The 16,290-nt window shown below is 45.8% G+C and overlaps 1 protein-coding gene across 1 annotated transcript; it reads left to right on the top strand.

Annotated features, from left to right (window-relative positions):
• The first annotated feature begins 1,250 nt into the window (after positions 1-1,250).
• rspry1 (ring finger and SPRY domain containing 1) lies at positions 1,251-16,022 on the top strand. The gene is made up of 15 exons (XM_088613690.1): positions 1,251-1,705; positions 2,478-2,978; positions 7,279-7,331; positions 8,715-8,827; positions 9,442-9,568; positions 9,959-10,017; positions 10,515-10,581; positions 11,032-11,163; positions 11,450-11,565; positions 11,782-11,925; positions 12,312-12,423; positions 12,841-12,943; positions 13,130-13,282; positions 13,684-13,788; positions 14,154-16,022. Exons 2-15 carry the CDS (start codon positions 2,620-2,622, stop codon positions 14,248-14,250), a joined length of 1,740 nt encoding a protein of 579 aa, XP_088469816.1. The 5' UTR covers positions 1,251-1,705; positions 2,478-2,619; the 3' UTR covers positions 14,251-16,022.
• The last annotated feature ends 268 nt before the right edge of the window (positions 16,023-16,290 follow it).

Here is a 16,290-nt window from a genome sequence, read left to right as displayed (position 1 = left end):
TTCCCTTTGTCTGAGCGTAATTACAATGTAGAGCAGGCTACTTAGCATCCAGTTGACTCCTTTACACACTTTTGCTATAACTTGCTCCTAAATCCTGTAATCGACCGTTAGATTGACCAATATACCAATAAAATGGCTGTACAGCAATGGAGTGGATTGGAGGGGATGTAATGTGGGGAGCATTTCTGTAGATTAAGAAGCAAGTCCTGAATTCACACTGGGTTGGTACTAGACTTCGAAGAGATGAGTCTGTCTGACAATGATGAACGGACCTGATGAAAGTATTTGCAACCTTTAAGAGCCTTGTGACTTCTTAACAACAAGACAAGAGGAAGCCCATTTGGTTGTAAGTAGTTGATTGATCCCATGATGTCATTCAGCCGTTTCATAAAGGAGACCATGGTATGTGCTTCAACAACATGGCTGGCCAGCTGGTAGAGTAGAATAGGGGAATAGGGGAGTTTATTGTCATTTGCACACATTAACAAGTAAAGGGTGACCTGAAGAAGGCTCCACAGCCGAAACGTGTTTCTTTTCAGCATGGAATAAACCTTTACTTGTTCCTTTACAGCCTACGCATGCTGATGCAGCTCCCTACTTGAACTACATATACACATGTATAGGCGCTGATCTCTCAGGACATACACAGTGCAGCAGACAACACCACACAATGTAGACAGTACATTACAAACATAATAATAACCACACATTAAAAACATAATAATAACCAGTTTTGTTGCAAACTCCCACCACTCTCTGGGTAAAGAAGTGAAATATGACTCTTCCGGGGTTGTTTCTGTGATTCTCTGCAGTTCTCTGGGGACAAAGGAAGCACAAACTAACCCATAAATCAGTGGGGACACCGAAGTGTGACAGCATACTTATTTAGGGAAACAGAATAGTTTAGAAAATGAATTTATTGATACTTATGTTAAAAAACACATACTTGAGCCTGAATTGATTTTATTTCTATTCTGATTTTTTTAACAAAGAATAAAACTTTCGAGTTTTCTTCAATTATTCCAAGCCTTTTTAAATAATGTTATGGCATGCAAAATAATTTTATTTATATATTTATATATAATTTTGTCTGTAGTGTTAATCGTGTCAATTAAGACCCTTGAATTGAAAACATATGTTAAAATATTCTAAAACGAATAATCATTTTACAACGTAAGCATTTTCTCTTATTTAATAGCATCAGCGGAGTTTGGAAACGCCACGGCGACGGAGAGTTTTCCTAGCAACGCTTGTAAACGGAGGTTTTTCGAGATGAGGAGGGATTTCGGGATGGCGTTGTAGGATCTGTCGTGTTGCTAGGAGGAGCCTCCCCGGCCCTCGGAGGGGAATCTAGCGCGTCACGCCGAGCTCAGGCCCAGGGCTGACATCACCGCGCACCGCCTGACTCCAGAGCCGGGAGGGGACGGGCGAGCCGGGGCCGCGCCGTGTTGGGGGGCCTCGGTGTTGTGCTGCTGTCGCGGTTGTGAAACCAAACACCAGGCAAAAGGACACGAAACTGCTGTCGAAATCCGGACGAAAAAAAAACCCAATTACAGAAAGAAAATCTTAAGCTGTACCATCCGCTGCCGGTGTCGGATAAACTTGCCAGGACTTCCATCTGCCTCTCCTGGGGGAGGCCTGTTTCGGAAAAGCATCATCGCTGTAGAGTAGGAAGCGCTTGCCGGGGATTTGAGCTCTTTTCCGGGTAAGTGTGGGTGTAGACCACGGCACCTTGTGGGGACTCTTACCTGGGGCGTTCATAATGCATTGGCGAGGCTGTTTTTTTGTATCAGTTATATTAACTTAGATTTAACGAGGTCGCCTTTTGTGTCTCTCGTAATTGTTCAGCACATTTGCTACCCAGGAGTTACTACATAACGTCATTGTGCTTTATTTTAAGTTACATCGTAGCTTTCCTGTATTGTAGTATTCTAGACTCGTGCTTTTAATTGAAACTACATATTTGTGCGTGTCCCGGTGACTAAGACGTAAAAGAGAATTCCTCGTTTCTTACGTAATAACCAAGCAAGTTATCGTGTAGCAGCCTGCCTCTCTGAGGTTGCTTCCTTGTAATCATTCTCTTGAACGGCAACGTTATTGTACAGGTGATCTATTATTATTGTTGTTGTTGTTGTGTGTGTTTCTGGGGGGAGGGTCATTGCATTACAATATACAGGATGGCTGGTTCAACACGGAAGACAAGGGCTGGAGCTGCTACTGGACCAGCAAGGCCAAAAACCCTTGACTGGGAGAGCTTGGTGGTGCAGGAGTTAGATCTCTCCCTCCGCTCGTGTCCCACATGCATGGACACTGGTGTTCCTGTTTTCATCGACATGTCGGGCTGGAACAGTTCCTTTGAAAGCTCCCTGGAATAACGTCTGTAGGGGCTTCAGTACGAACTGGAGCCTCCCCTCTCTGCAAAGCCTGCACCCTCATCTTGCCGTTTCTCTTTTCTCTCTCCCCCTGGGGGGGTGCAGGTTTGGACGGCCCATGGGGAGATCGGTGGACGATGCTTGATTCTGCCGTCGCTGGGCTCGCTGGCCCGCTGCAGACCGATCGCCACGCCATGGTTGACGCGCCCCGCCGGATCGCCCAGGGAGGGCTCCCCAAACTCTCTCAATGATCGTAGCTGCCTGGCTTGTATTCTGTGCCAGCAGGAGCCTTGCCCAGGGTCTGCTGCTAACCCTTGAGCTGCACCTTCGAAGACTTTGGGAAACGTCCACGGCCGTCGCCATGGGCAACAGCTGCGTGTGCAGGGAGGAGAGCGACGTGGAGGACGGCGCGGCGCCCCGCGGGCCGCTGCGGCAGGCGGACCACCACCGCGGCGCCGGCGCCGAGCCCGAGGCCCGCAGCCGCCCCCGAGACCCGGTCAGGCCGCCCCGCCGCGGGCGCGGGCCCCACGAGCCCCGGAGGAAGAAGCAGAACGTGGACGGGCTGGTCCTGGACACCCTGGCTGTGATCAGGACGCTGGTGGACAAGTAAGCTGGCTGTGCGGCGGGGCGTCCCGCCAGGTGCCGAGGTGGAAGAGAAACCGAAGGGTCATCGCAGTGGGTTTCACGAATATTGAGTCCTCTGATGAGGCAGCGTGTCAAGCGTTCGGTTAAAGATGGCATCACGTGGCAGGGGAGGGCACCACCGTTCTGTTTAGGCCCTCATGGGACCAGCCTGGCTCTTTGTGGGGCCTCTTGAGTTGTAGAGCCTGCGAAGCTCCACGCCCAGAGGCCTGTCCCAGTGCCCGGTTCCTAAACTCTGCTCCTGTGACCCCTGGTGTCCGTCTGGTTTCCTGCCAGCTGACCTCTCTGTGGGCTGGGGTTTTTTCTTTTGTGTTCGGCTCTGGAACGGTTGCAGCGCTTGGTAGAACACATTTCTGAGGCACTGAAAGAGCTGCAGGTCTCCTGCTCTCGTTCAGCAAGCTAGTAGTTTAATTGAGAGCTCAGTGGGAACGACCACCAGCAGGCACCAGGAGTGGGTTAGGGATGCACTGCCCCCACAGTGGGTATTACTCTGCTTTGTAATCATGTTCCTTGTGTCCTTTAAAAGACATTTAAGATAAGATCACTTTATTGGCCATTTACAATTTCTTGCATTAGGAATTTGTCTTTTCGCATTCCCCAACCTGCTCTCCATAGAGACAGACACACAGAAGGGGAGAGAAGCTGGGGGTCAGAGCGCATTGTCAGCCATTGTACAGCGCCCCTGGAGCAGTTGGGGTTAGGGGCCTTGCTCAGGGGCCCAACAGAGTAGGATTCCTCTGCCGGCCGTGGGATTTGAACCGGCAAACTTCCAGCCACAGGCGCAGATCATTAGCCACAGTGCCACTGCTCTGCCCCATTTGAGTCTTTCCCCTCCCCAGAAAAAAAATGCTTTGGAGTTTTATCAAGACATGATGGAATATTGCATGCTGACTAGTTCTGTCTGGCTCTCCTGCTGGTTGGGTAATTACAAGTCGTAAACTCCTAATTAGTGTTCTGTTTCAGTTTTGTTTGTGAATGAAATCAAATTACATTGCAAAGGAACAAGTAATAGGTTTATTCCATGCTGAAAAGAGAAGAAAGAAAACGCAACGTTTTGGCCATGGAGCCTGAAGAAGGCCGAAATGTTGCGTTTTCTTTCTTCTCTTTTCAGCATGGAATAAACCTATTACTTGTTCCTTTGCAGCCTACGCATGCTGACGCAGCTACCCACCGAAATTACATTGTTGTAGAATTGTATACAACATAAACATAGATCAACACATTAGAGATTGAAAAGATGGAGCATGTAAAAGTAAATTGAGGAGCAAAGATAAAGACAAGGGGGTATGTTTTTCAAATAAGTTTGATAAATTACAAAAGGCTGAGACCTTGCACCTGAACAGTGGACTTGAGCTGTGTGTCCCTCTGTAACAGTGGTACTCCTTACTCCTGGAAGGCATGTGTATCTGCAGGTTTACTAGGTCTCTTCAAAGCAGCAGTACCTGAAGAGCTGGCTAAGCCACTTAAGCAAATTAAGCTGATTTGGATCATTAAGAGGTCAGCTGGACTGCAAACCCGCAGATACCGGCCCTAAAGGACCAGGCTGAAAATCCCTGCTCCAGAAGAACAATATCTGCAGATCACCGCAGCTGTTCGAAACTGAAAGAGATCTCAGACTCAGCCCTATACTTTTATGGCTGCAGTAAGACCTGCTGGTAAAAGATAGTGCTTGAGAATGAACAGTCTGGGGTGTTGGCGTCTGGGATCAGATCTGGGAGTTGTTGTGTTGCAGCTGGCTGGGGCTTATTGGTATTCAGTTGTCTTTGTTAGTGTTTTGCATCCTTTTGCTTCCGGCTTGATGGCCTGGCCTACTTCTGCGTCGGTACTCAGGGGCTTCTTGCAGTGTGTGGAGAGCCTGGACACCCGTTGTCATCCCTGGGTCAGTCTTGAATGTCCCCGGTGGGTAACGGTACATGTGAAACTGCTGTCTTCATGTTTGTGTTTGGTAGAGATTGAATAGGTCCTTTCATTCACACGCCATATGCACAGGCAGTCAGGAGTGCAGAGCTCATCACAAGCCAAGCCATGGGCCCTTTCCAGCGGCACGCTCAGCTGTCAGCGACTTCACTGTAACAGGAAACTTCAGTGTTTTCATTGTTTATTTAAAACCATTCTGTGTAGTAAGGATTTAAAGGTGCTTACTAGACAGTTTGTAGGAGTATGTTAAGTAACGGCTGTAGTTTGGAATTATTTAGAGTGTATTGGAAGAAAAGAAAGGCACAACACATTTGGCACTGGGGTAAAGGCATTTGGAAGCCATGCTTTAAATAAGCATTGCATGAAATACTGATGTAGTTTGTGTTATATGTGTCACTTCTTTGCGGTTATGGCATGATTTGTGTTTGGGGAAAGCCACAGTAGAGGCTAGAGCTTTGGACCCATTGGATTGGCAGGTATTAGTTGCAAGATACCAGTTCGGACACTGCTGTTGTGTCCTTGAACAAGGTACTGGACCTCTGCGGCTGCAGGCCGGTAAGTCCTGGGCTTGAGACCCACAAGGCCTGCTGGTTTTTTCTATAGCTGAGCTTTTTTACACAATGGAATCCTTAGTTGACCTAAGAGGATTAGTTTGAACTCCTTAACCGTTTTAAACTCTTCAGTGTGTTGAAAGGTCGCCCTTTAACCATTGCGTTTCAAAAGTAAATTAAGATCTCTAACTTGGCAAGTTATTCCTTCCCATGTGTCAAGTCGAGCAGCGGCCCTGAGCTGTGAAAGGGGGTGCAATTATTGTGGGGGCAGCCTGCGGTGTACTAGCCCCGTCCTGCTGGTTCCTGGCTCCCTTGGTGCTGTCAAACCCGGGACGGGATCTGGGATCGGAGTCTCTTGGTTTGTGGAGGACTTGGTGCTCCACTTGCCTGTGCTGTCAGGCTGACATGTGCCTGAACCTTTTCTTTCATTTGAAATGTTTGGCCTCCACAGACAGGCTGTTGCTTGTGTGATCTTCATGTTTCTTTAATACGTTTTTTTTTTTTTCCCCCTCCTTCTGTCAACCGAGATCAAATTCTGTAGCGTCATGCCCTCTGGAGCTTGGTACAACACAGTCTGCACTGCAGTTTGCACACAGATAATTGAGCTGAGAAATACGGCTCGCTAGAACCTGTGTCGGAGTTTGGATCGGGTTCAGACTGTTGTCAGTTATGTAAAAAAAACTGCTGTTTAGACAGTTTTCTCCATGGTGGCGAAGGCCCTTGGGAAGTCTCTTGCACACTCTGATCATCGTTTAAATGAACAAGGTTGACTGATGCATCTGCTAGCATTTAGCCTGTCCATTCATTCTAAGCAATGACCTCTTTCCTGTTGTTTCATTATGTGATCCTGGGAGCGGGAGAGTTTAAGGAGAGGAGGCCCTTCCACTAGTCCAGCTCATTTGTTTCCTCATGTGTCTGAGGACCTTCCATGGGAATCTAGGCTCTCCAGACACTGCGTCCTGCTGTTTGTCTGAAGGAAGCTAGGGTATCGTGGTTTTGATGATGTGTAGCTTATTCCAGGCTCCTGCAGCCCTCGGTTCAGTGTACAGAAATGTCTCTTACTGTGTCTCAAATGTACAGCTGTATGAGCAGGATTGGTCTGCTCCTCTCCTGAAGGTCAAAAGATCCCCTTCAATAAATCTAGTTATTTGGTTACCTTGAACATTTTATTTATTAACTTCTCCTTCGCCCTCAGGTGTGAGTTAAAAGAGGCCTATTAAAACCTGCATGTCGGAGAGTATCAATTTTATATATCTACGTAGACTGAAATTCACAGTTTAATGTTTCATTATAAATCAGGGAGGGCATTATATGCAAATTCCTTTGTTTTTGTTTAATCCGGTAAATGAGCCACTTTAAATGAGCACTAAACCTACTAACGAATCTTAAGGGAAAGAGATCCTGCAGTTACTCTTTTGACAAATGAATGTGCAAGAGTGACTAATGGATTTGCCCCATTTAAGATGGAGCCAATGTAATAACCACATAGCTGGCAACACTTGCTTTATGGTAGTCATCGATCCCGAGGTTAGTTTTCGAGCCTTCTTTTCTAAAATATTCCACTTCTTTTTGAAGGTTATTTAAAAGTAGAATAGTCAGTTACTTTTTGTCATATTCAATTTGGAATCGGCAGTTGTTTGTCTAGGCTCTCAGCTACAGACACTGCAATCACACACAGGGAGAGCAGGGAAATAAGTATACTGAGAAGTATATTTAGAAGTATATTTATTATTTATACTGAGAAGTGTTATTTATACTGGCTGTTGATTGTTGTTTTTGTTCCTCTTGTGTTGCAGTGACCAGGAACCACCATATTCAATGATCACCCTGCATGAGATGGCAGAGACAGGTAACTGGTATTTGGCAGCGATCAAATCTGATTGCTAGAAGTCTCATTCTCGTTACAACTGAGAAGCAACCGAGTGGAGAGGGATGGGGCTGAGTTTACAAAATCCTTCCATAATTTAGTCCTTGGTTCTGGGTTTCAACGTCGTATCTTCTGAAAGACACTCTCTGCATTTACTATGAAGGGAAAAAAAGGCTAAAACCACTTCACTAGAACAGTGTTAACGATGCCCAGGAGCAGGTTGACCTTTGTATGGGACGTGTGTTTTTTTGTTATTGTTTTTCTATTTCCTGCAGGGGTAAAGGGCTCTTTTCCATGTGCTGTATTTCACACCAGTGCAATAGTTTAATCTAAGACGAATATTGCCTTTTTATTGGGCAGTATTGTCCTTATCTCCACATCTGCAAACATGGTAATATAATACAGTTGTGTCCTGACTCCAAAGGCATTTTATTTCTACATGGGAAAGATAAGATATAAGAGCTTAGCATAGTTCCAGGGCAGTGCACTGTGTACAGTACACAAACTGCCTGTATCTGGCTGGAGATCTGTGATGCACATGTGGGCTTTTCTATATGCAGGTGAATTAGGCATCCTAATCCCTAATTACCTAAATGATATTCATTACTTAAGCATGAACAAAATTAAGCTCTGTATTTTGAGCCTTCAGTGCTTTGCAACACATTGCCTCCTCAACAGCTGCTGTGTTTTAATAAGACTTTGGAAGATGTGTACGTATGTGTTGTACCTAGAGGCTTGTTTTAAACGCATGCTAAGAGGCATGGGCTCAGCCTGGAATAGAAGCAGCTGCTGGTCAATGGTGGACCTGCACATCCGTGCTGGGTCTTTGTACTGTAATCGCTTGCAGACTGATGAACTGTTACTCCCCAACCCTGTTAGGCTATTGTGATCACCATTGGCCAAAGCAACTTAAGTGCATTTTAATTAGGAGATTTTCATGTGAAGGGCAGACATTAAATAGTTAAACAGAAAGGGTTAGGTGGTGTGGGTAGTAATTTTATTAGCATCAACACGGTGCTCTTTGCGTGTGACTGGTGACTGAACCCTTTTACCGGATCAGTATGGTTTTAGTACCAGTAGGTAACCTAACAAATAAACGGTCCACTTGGCCTTATCGGTCTAAGGCTAGATCTGCTTGTACTTCAAAATTATAGCTGTAATAAAACCCACTGCAGTCATCGAGCCCTAACTGCTAACAGCACTGTTTAGCCCAGCACCCAGCCAGTCAGCCCATGTCCACATCGCACTGCTTTTTCTTTATGGCCTCCTGGCTCAGGCTGCCGGCCCGGTGCTTCTGTGAGTGCAGAACGTGGTGTAGGAGGGCTTCAGGCCCCTGACAGTCCCTGTGCTCTCTCTCCCCAACAGACGATGGCTGGCTGGAAGTGGTCCAGTCTCTGATCAGGGTGATTCCCCTGGAGGACCCTCTGGGACCAGCTGTTATTACCCTGTTGCTTGATGAATGCCCCCTGCCAACCAAAGTGAGTTATGCCCATGTGAGGCTGATGCAATTTGGGGCAGGAGCCCCGATACCCCGGTACCACAAAGCGTGAATTGTTTTTCTTTCCAGTTGTACTTGTCTCTCTGCCACAGTGTGTTCAAGTAACAAAGTGCTGCCAAAATAATTTGTTCTTTGAGCACTAGATTTTTGTTGTGGCTTCACAATTGAGAAGTTTTGAGGAGATGAAGACCTAGTGTGCCAAATGGTAATCAGTATTTTTGATTTTGTTACTGCTGCGTTTTTATTTTGACTTGACGGGGCAGAGCATGTTCATATAGAACTCGGTGCACAAAAGCATGCTCAGTGCAGAGCTCCGTGGTTCTCTCCAGTTCTGTCTCGCACTGGGATGCAGAGCCCCAGGAGACCATTTGTCCTCATAGTACATAATGGCGCCAGCAGTAAAACTAAAAGGTTTGGTTGCGCACCATTTGCTTTCATAACCCTGTGAGGAAACATTTCACGTAGATCTGAGCGTTTTATTTTGCCTAAAGCACAGTTTGTGTAAATTATCAAAGCACGTACTTGCAAATCCCTAGTCTTCTTTGTGTAATATATTTTAAGTGGAACAGCTATTTAAAAGTTCTTTTTCTGCAGGACGCGTTGCAAAAGCTTTCAGAGATGCTTAATCTGAGTGGCTCAGCAGCACGCCAGGACGCTGCCATCCCTGCCAAACACCGCAACACCACGGCTGTCCTGGGGTGCCTGGCGGAGAAACTGGCAGGTAAAGGAGGGGGAAAGCACTGTGTGCTGTGCTGTGGTGTCCCCGAGAGCAGCCTCCTTCCAGATTCCCTGCAGGAGCTTGGCTTGGCGTGGAACCAAGGGCCACGTTAAGACAGTGACATAAGAATGCGTGTCACTCCCCTGCCAGCGAGCTGACAGTCATGCTTGGGAAGCAGAAAGGTGCTGATCTCCATGTGGATCTCCAAGCCCAGGAACACAATGCGAGCAGTCAAGATGTGCCTTTATGCAGTTTTTTTAAGATGCTGTTTTAAATTTTGTTTCAGAGTGGTTCAGAAACTTGCCATTATGAAAGTAAACTTTGAATGTCCAGCTCAGAATTTGACAGCTTCTTGTTTTGAGACCAACAGTGTTTTTTCTTGCTGCCTTCCAGGTCCAGCTAGTATTGGTCTTCTGAGCCCTGGGACTCTGGAGTACCTGTTGGAGAGCCTGGTGGGTCCTGAAACAGCCCTGGGCCAATCAGGGGCTTTGAAAGCTTGTAGCTGACCGTGTTTGCAAGCTACAGGCACCTGCCTTTGCACCCTGTGTCCGAAACCAGCTTAGCTATTATTTTGTGAAGTGCAATAAGTATTGTTTGCTTGTGTATAGTCCCTGGCCAGGGAGACCACCTCTGAGCTTATTGAACAGTCAGTCATCTGCAAGAGTGGCAGTCGGCATGTTCTTCTGAACTTAGTCACTTTAGATAAAGGTGGCCAGCATTAATGCCAACCATATGCAGTATTAATTTTTGGTAACTTGCCGTCTTCCCTCAGTCCACTAATATTTACAGGACATCTATATAGCAGTAATTGTCTTCCAGATTATTTAGAGGTGTTGCAGTGGGCTGCTTGTCTCTGGGGAAAACAGGCGACGCAGCTTGCTCCGTTTCGATGCCAGTACATTGGTAGTGGGTGATGGGACACTGACGCTCTGAGTTTCTTCTGTTTCAGAGTTCAGAGGCTCACCCCACCGTCATGCTGTTTGCACTCATTGCTCTTGAAAAGTTTTCACAGACGAGTAAGTCTCACTCTGCTCCCATTAACCTCTTCTCATGCTAAAGGCATAGTAAAGGTTTGAGGTAACTGTTTCCAACAGACAGACGTGTATGATAATGATAGTCTCTGTTCCACAGTACTCCAGCTGAGAAAGTACTATAGTAAAGTTAAGGTTTTACATAAGCATTCATTAAGCATGCATCTGTTTCAGTTAGTTTGTTTTGTAGTGTTAGTCGTGCTTGTTTAATTTAAGGCCATCTGCATTCTTTACAACAGTTTTTTTTTCCCACTTATCTGTAAAGAAAACGTTGTTTCAGTAATCTTTTTCATCTTAAGGGGATTCTTTGCTCCTGAGAAATCAGGTTTTGTTCTCGTTTTGTCCTTCACAGTGCATTTGTGTGAAGACAGGTCAGATTGGGCCCATAGTCCTGGGCTCTTCTAGACACACGTCCCTTGTGTTTTAATCCCCCAGGTGAGAACAAACTGACCGTCTCCGATTCGTGCATCAGTGACCGGCTGATGGTTCTGGAGACCTGGGCAAACCACACCGACTTCCTCAAGCGTCAGGTCGGATTCTGCGCGCAGTGGAGTTTGGACAATCTTTGTAAGGTTCACCGACGGCCCGGGCAGTTTCGTGTTGGGTTTACACAAATTTATTCCACAGGGATTCAGGAAAGACAGAATTGGAGCTAGTGGTTAATGATTTATTTAGAACTAAAACCATTTGGAAGGAAATGCAGGTGTAGAAGTTGAAGCTGGCACCTAATAGGAAATGACTCATCCCTTGAAATCCATGGGTGGTGTTTTTAGATCTGCTGGGTCATTTTTAGGTGCTGCTTAAAGCTAGAAGTTACACATTGTTCTGACAGTGCTGCTGCTGTTTTCCACAGTTCTGAAAGAGGGCCGGCAGTTCACCTATGAGAAGGTCAACCTGAACAATATTAACGCCATGTTGAACAGCAACGATGTCAGCGAGTATCTCAAAATCTCTCCCAGCGGGCTGGAGGTAGGAGCTTTTTGATGTTTCTGGCCCTTGATCCTTCCCTGGTACAATCCCTGCCAATCAAACAAGAACACCACTCCTCGCTTTGGTTTTATAGGCATTGTCTTGTAAACTACTGAGGAAGCGGTGCGATTTACTGTGCTTTCAGACATCTAGAATGTTTGAATTCTAAGGGGGGACAACTGTGTCCAATTCTCCCTCTCGTTCTTCTGGTCTCAGGCGCGCTGTGACGCCTCCTCCTTCGAGAGTGTCCGCTGCACGTTCTGCGTGGACTCGGGCGTCTGGTACTATGAAGTGACCGTCATTACTTCAGGAGTAATGCAGATTGGCTGGGCCACAAAAGACAGTAAATTCCTGAACCATGTAAGTGTCAGAAGGCATTGTAGTGCTGCTATATATACTTTTTTTTACTTCCCCTCTGAGTTTTTCTTAAACTTGCAAGTTCATGAAAAACGGACACTGAACAGTCAAGGGAGTAAAGCTTACACCCCAGTGACTCTGCAGCTTCCAATAACATAAAATGTTATGTTACTAAGGATAAAGATAATTATAAAAACATTCGAACTAATGTTTACGCAAACACCTGGTGCGTTAATTTCCTGTGCTTCTGTTTGCTAAGAGCTGGAGTGCTTGCATGCTTCCGGTGTCTGTGAGTGTAGCGTGTGTGTGTGTGTGGAAGGCGGTGTGTGAAGCTCCAGGCAGGTTTCGCCCCTGTGGGCCTGACCCTCACGGCTCTGTGTGTGTTCCAGGAGGGCTATGGGATAGGCGACGATGAGTACTCTTGCGCGTACGATGGCTGCCGGCAGCTCATCTGGTACAATGCCCGGAGTAAACCCCACTCGCACCCCTGCTGGAAGGAAGGTGAGGAGCCCCGCCGCATGTCCGTCAGCACTGGCGGGGGAGAGGCGACTGCTAGCCGCTAGTGCTAGGAGGGTCTTCTAGGCTTTTCCTGGAGGATCTCGGGGAATCTGCTTGCTCCAGACACCAAGGGTCCTGTTGGTAAAGACCTAAACAGCCCTCTTGCTGCTTGTTGATATGGTGCCCTGGTTTACACAACCAAGCCTGGCTCGTGCTCTTCAATGGCAAAGCTTCTCTTGGGCTTTTCAATTCAATATCTGTCCTCAGTTACCTAAGAGATGCATTGATGTGCTCTATAAGCCCACTTCATAGTTACAGCTTCAGCTGAAAAGAATCAAGATGTCAGGTGATGCACAGAGGCTTCAGCTGATCATGCCCTCCTAAGCCAGATCTTATTCTTCTCTTTCCTGTGTCCTTCAGGTGACACGATAGGATTTCTGCTGGACCTAATTAAGAAACAGATGGTTTTCTACTTAAACGGCAACCAGCTTCCCCCAGAGAAACAAGTCTTCTCATCGGCCACGTGAGTACTGGCAGTAAAAAAAGGAAGTTGTAAACAAATGTGTGAGTTAATTACAATAATGGGGCGCTCTGGAGGATGGAGAGGTTCGTTTTCCAGTTAGGAATGTCACAACGGTACCGGTGAAATTCTACAGGTCTGACTTTAAACAAGAAACCTGATGACTGATTCTTCCTCGTCGTCTCTCAGATCTGGCTTTTTCGCAGCGGCTAGCTTTATGTCGTACCAGCAGTGTGAGTTCAACTTCGGAGCGAAGCCCTTCAGACACCAGCCTCCTGTGAAGTTCAGCACTTTCAATGACTACGCCTCTCTGGCGTCCGATGAGAAGATCATCTTGCCAAGGTGAAGCTTTCTGTGCTGAAGGGTTTTCAGACAGGTTAACGCGCGTCAGTCAACTGGTGTGTTTCTTTCGTGTTTAGGCTTGAGTCAAACCATTGATCCTAGCATGAAGCTGGAGATGGAACTTATTCTTGTTAACAGTTCTAAGATTGCATTAAAGAGAAGCAATGTGTAACTTGACTGTTTCGATGTACCTTTATTAATATAACTGCCTTTACACAGCCATTATAACTGAAAAATGTGTGAGCAATCTGTTGAAGATTCCAAATAGCAATATAATTTGATACCAAGTTAATGCCTAGAATATGATTTCAGTCTTGTTTCATTGTATAAACCAGTATGCTGCAATTCAAAAAGTGTTGATTTACCTGCATCAATTGACAATTGTGATCCTGTTTTTAAAGACACCGACGCCTGGCTCTGCTAAAGCAAGTGAGCATCAGAGACAACTGCTGCACCCTGTGCTGCGATCAGATGGCCGACACGGAGCTCAGGCCATGTGGTCACAGGTAAGCTTTAGATACAGGAAGCGCTGGGTAGCTCTTTCGTGCACCTAGCGAAGCAGTTCATTCACACTCACTTCATCACAGTTGTATGACTGAGAACACGAGCCCAGACAGCCAAAACAGCCTTTATTAATGGAACGTCTGTGCAAAGATTGTTTGCTGTGTTGGTGGGAGAATGATATCCATGCATGATCACTTCTGCAGGATTAAAGGGCATCTAAAGGGTCCTTAGCACTTCCTTCTGAAACTGCAAAACATTAAGAAACAGTGAAGAGGTTATCTACTTATGTGTAAAAATGCTTTGTTAAATGTATTCAAGTCTGTGTGCTGGATCCCTGGCTCTCTCTCACTGTCGCTCTGTCTTTCAGCGGCATGTGTATGGAGTGTGCCTTACTGCTGGAGACCTGCCCGCTGTGTCGCCAGGACATTAAGAGCAGAGTGAGACTCATATCGCACGTGTCCTGACACTGGAGCTCTCCCACGCCCTCTCTGTGTTGCTGGCCTGAGACCAGGGCGTGCCCAGAACCAGCCCGTGTTGCGTACAGAGCGCAGGGCACATCATATCGTCTGACGGCACCTTTTCCCTTGAAACTGTGGTCTTAACTTGAGCGGTGGACGACGGCGTCGAGGCCTGGCCCGGGCAGCTCTCGCTGCAGGCCCAATCTGTCCCCTCTGCAGGGCACGGGGAGGTGGGGATGGATCCCTCTCAAGAGGCCTGGAGAGCTCCAAGGAAATGGCCAGCAAGGACTGGGGGGGGAGGGTAACCTTTAAGGGACACTCCAAGGAATACTGGGCAAGGTCAGAGACCCCATGACCCTGCCGTTACCTCAAGACTGGGGTTTACAAGACCAGAGTGGGAGGACTGCAGCTTGTACAGCAAACACATGCAGGACACCTGCAAACAGCTGAATCACCTCTAAAAATACTTTTATTACCTCAGAGAAACAATGGAAATGCTGGGCGAGTGTGATCAGAGGAACTGAAGCTTTCAGAAGCATTGATTAGCAGATCCATGTGAATCGACACTAAATATTTTTTTCCTCTAGCTCCTTTATTCTGATTAAACAACAGAAGTAGGTTGGCCCCATCATGTGATCAGCTGTGGTTTAATGTGAAGATGTAGTCTGATCCAAAGAGTCTCTTGGAGGTGTGTTAGCTGTACAAGTCCATTCTCACTCTTCTCTTCAGAAACCTTGGTCTTACTGTGCTGCAGATGTAGCAGTGTTAAAACATTGGGGCGTTTTTGTCTTTTAATAAGTAAAAAGCAATTAAAAGGAAAATGTCTTCTTAATTTATCCCACATTGAAAATGTATATACAGGTGGTGGTAACCGAGAGAGACGGCTGTTTTCCGTCTGGTTGATCGGGATTTTAACAAAAACCCGGAAGAGCGACTTCTGTCTCTGGGTCTTTCTTTCTCGTTCGTCTGCTTGACCCGTTTCTGGAGTGATTCTTAACATGCCGACGATGGCTTTGCAAAAAAAAAAAATGTATCCTACAAATATATCTTCCGAAATATATTTGTATCCGGTTAAACATACTTTTGGTAATAAAACTTGAAGGTATAAACAAAAGTTCCTTCAACTTGGGCTTAGAAATGTTTCCTTTTTTTAACGGGTATTGGCTCAAGGACTGAGTGTGCACTAAGCATCAGACAACATTCCTAGGAACTTCTGCAGGATATGCTCAACACAACCACTTAAAGCGATTTTACGTTAAGACTCCCCCGTTCCTAATGCGGATAATTTTATCAAGTAGGTTCTGTTTGCGTATGGAAAGCATTAAAAATTCAGTTCTGTATTAGGCAGGAAACAATTCTGTGCGGAACGTCGAAGATAATCGCATTGAGCCCTAAACTTGACATTTAAATAAGAATTCCGCAGTTGGATTAGCGAAATCAAAATTACTTGCTGAAGTTCCTGTTTTGTTTTTATACTGAAAGGTTTGTCGATTAAAACAGTGTTTTATAGTAACGATTTGTTACATTAACGGTTTATCGAATGGGGAAAAAAACGGCTCCTACGCTGCTTTGAACCCTGGAAACTGGATTACAGTTAATGGCAAATGCTTTATTTTTTTTTAATCATGATAAATTTGTATTTTGTTAACTGATCCTGTCGGTAGAACGTCTGCACAGTGGGCATAAGATCATGATGTTCTGTTAGGAAGACCATGGAATAAGGAAATCCCATGTTGTACAGAAGCGGTTTTCAAGAAAATAAATGCTTTTTGAGCGTCTGACTTGTCTTTTTAATTTGTGTAGTGGGAATGCAACAAAAACTCAAGAGGGCGCTTGTGTCCCAAATGTGGATATATGGTGTGCAAGGGTTTGGTATGTTCCATTTCAAACGCGTTCTTCGTCATTTTTGGTCATCATCACATCATGATGGGCTAACCTCTTATCGGAAATGACAGAGACCAACCCTGGCAAATGCAGTGTTTTCAAGTATTTTTTTTTTTTTACTTTTTAAAAATTTTCAATTCACTATTTTTCAAAGTCTTTTTT

Source organism: Lepisosteus platostomus, chromosome 20 (assembly GCF_059453375.1).
Source record: "Lepisosteus platostomus isolate fLepPlt1 chromosome 20, fLepPlt1.hap1, whole genome shotgun sequence".
Classification (NCBI taxonomy): Eukaryota; Metazoa; Chordata; class Actinopteri; order Semionotiformes; family Lepisosteidae; genus Lepisosteus; species Lepisosteus platostomus.
Note: the sequence above shows the minus strand (reverse complement) of the source record. Positions and strands in the feature narration are given on the sequence as shown.

Excerpts from the sequence above, each read along its gene's own strand:
- rspry1 (XM_088613690.1), top strand. The coding sequence starts at position 2,620 with ATGATCGTAGCTGCCTGGCTTGTATTCTGTGCCAGCAGGAGCCTTGCC. Across the intron at positions 9,569-9,958 it reads CCTGGCGGAGAAACTGGCAG|GTCCAGCTAGTATTGGTCTT; the intron begins GTAAAGGAGGGG and ends GCTGCCTTCCAG. Across the intron at positions 13,789-14,153 it reads CTCAGGCCATGTGGTCACAG|CGGCATGTGTATGGAGTGTG; the intron begins GTAAGCTTTAGA and ends TCTGTCTTTCAG.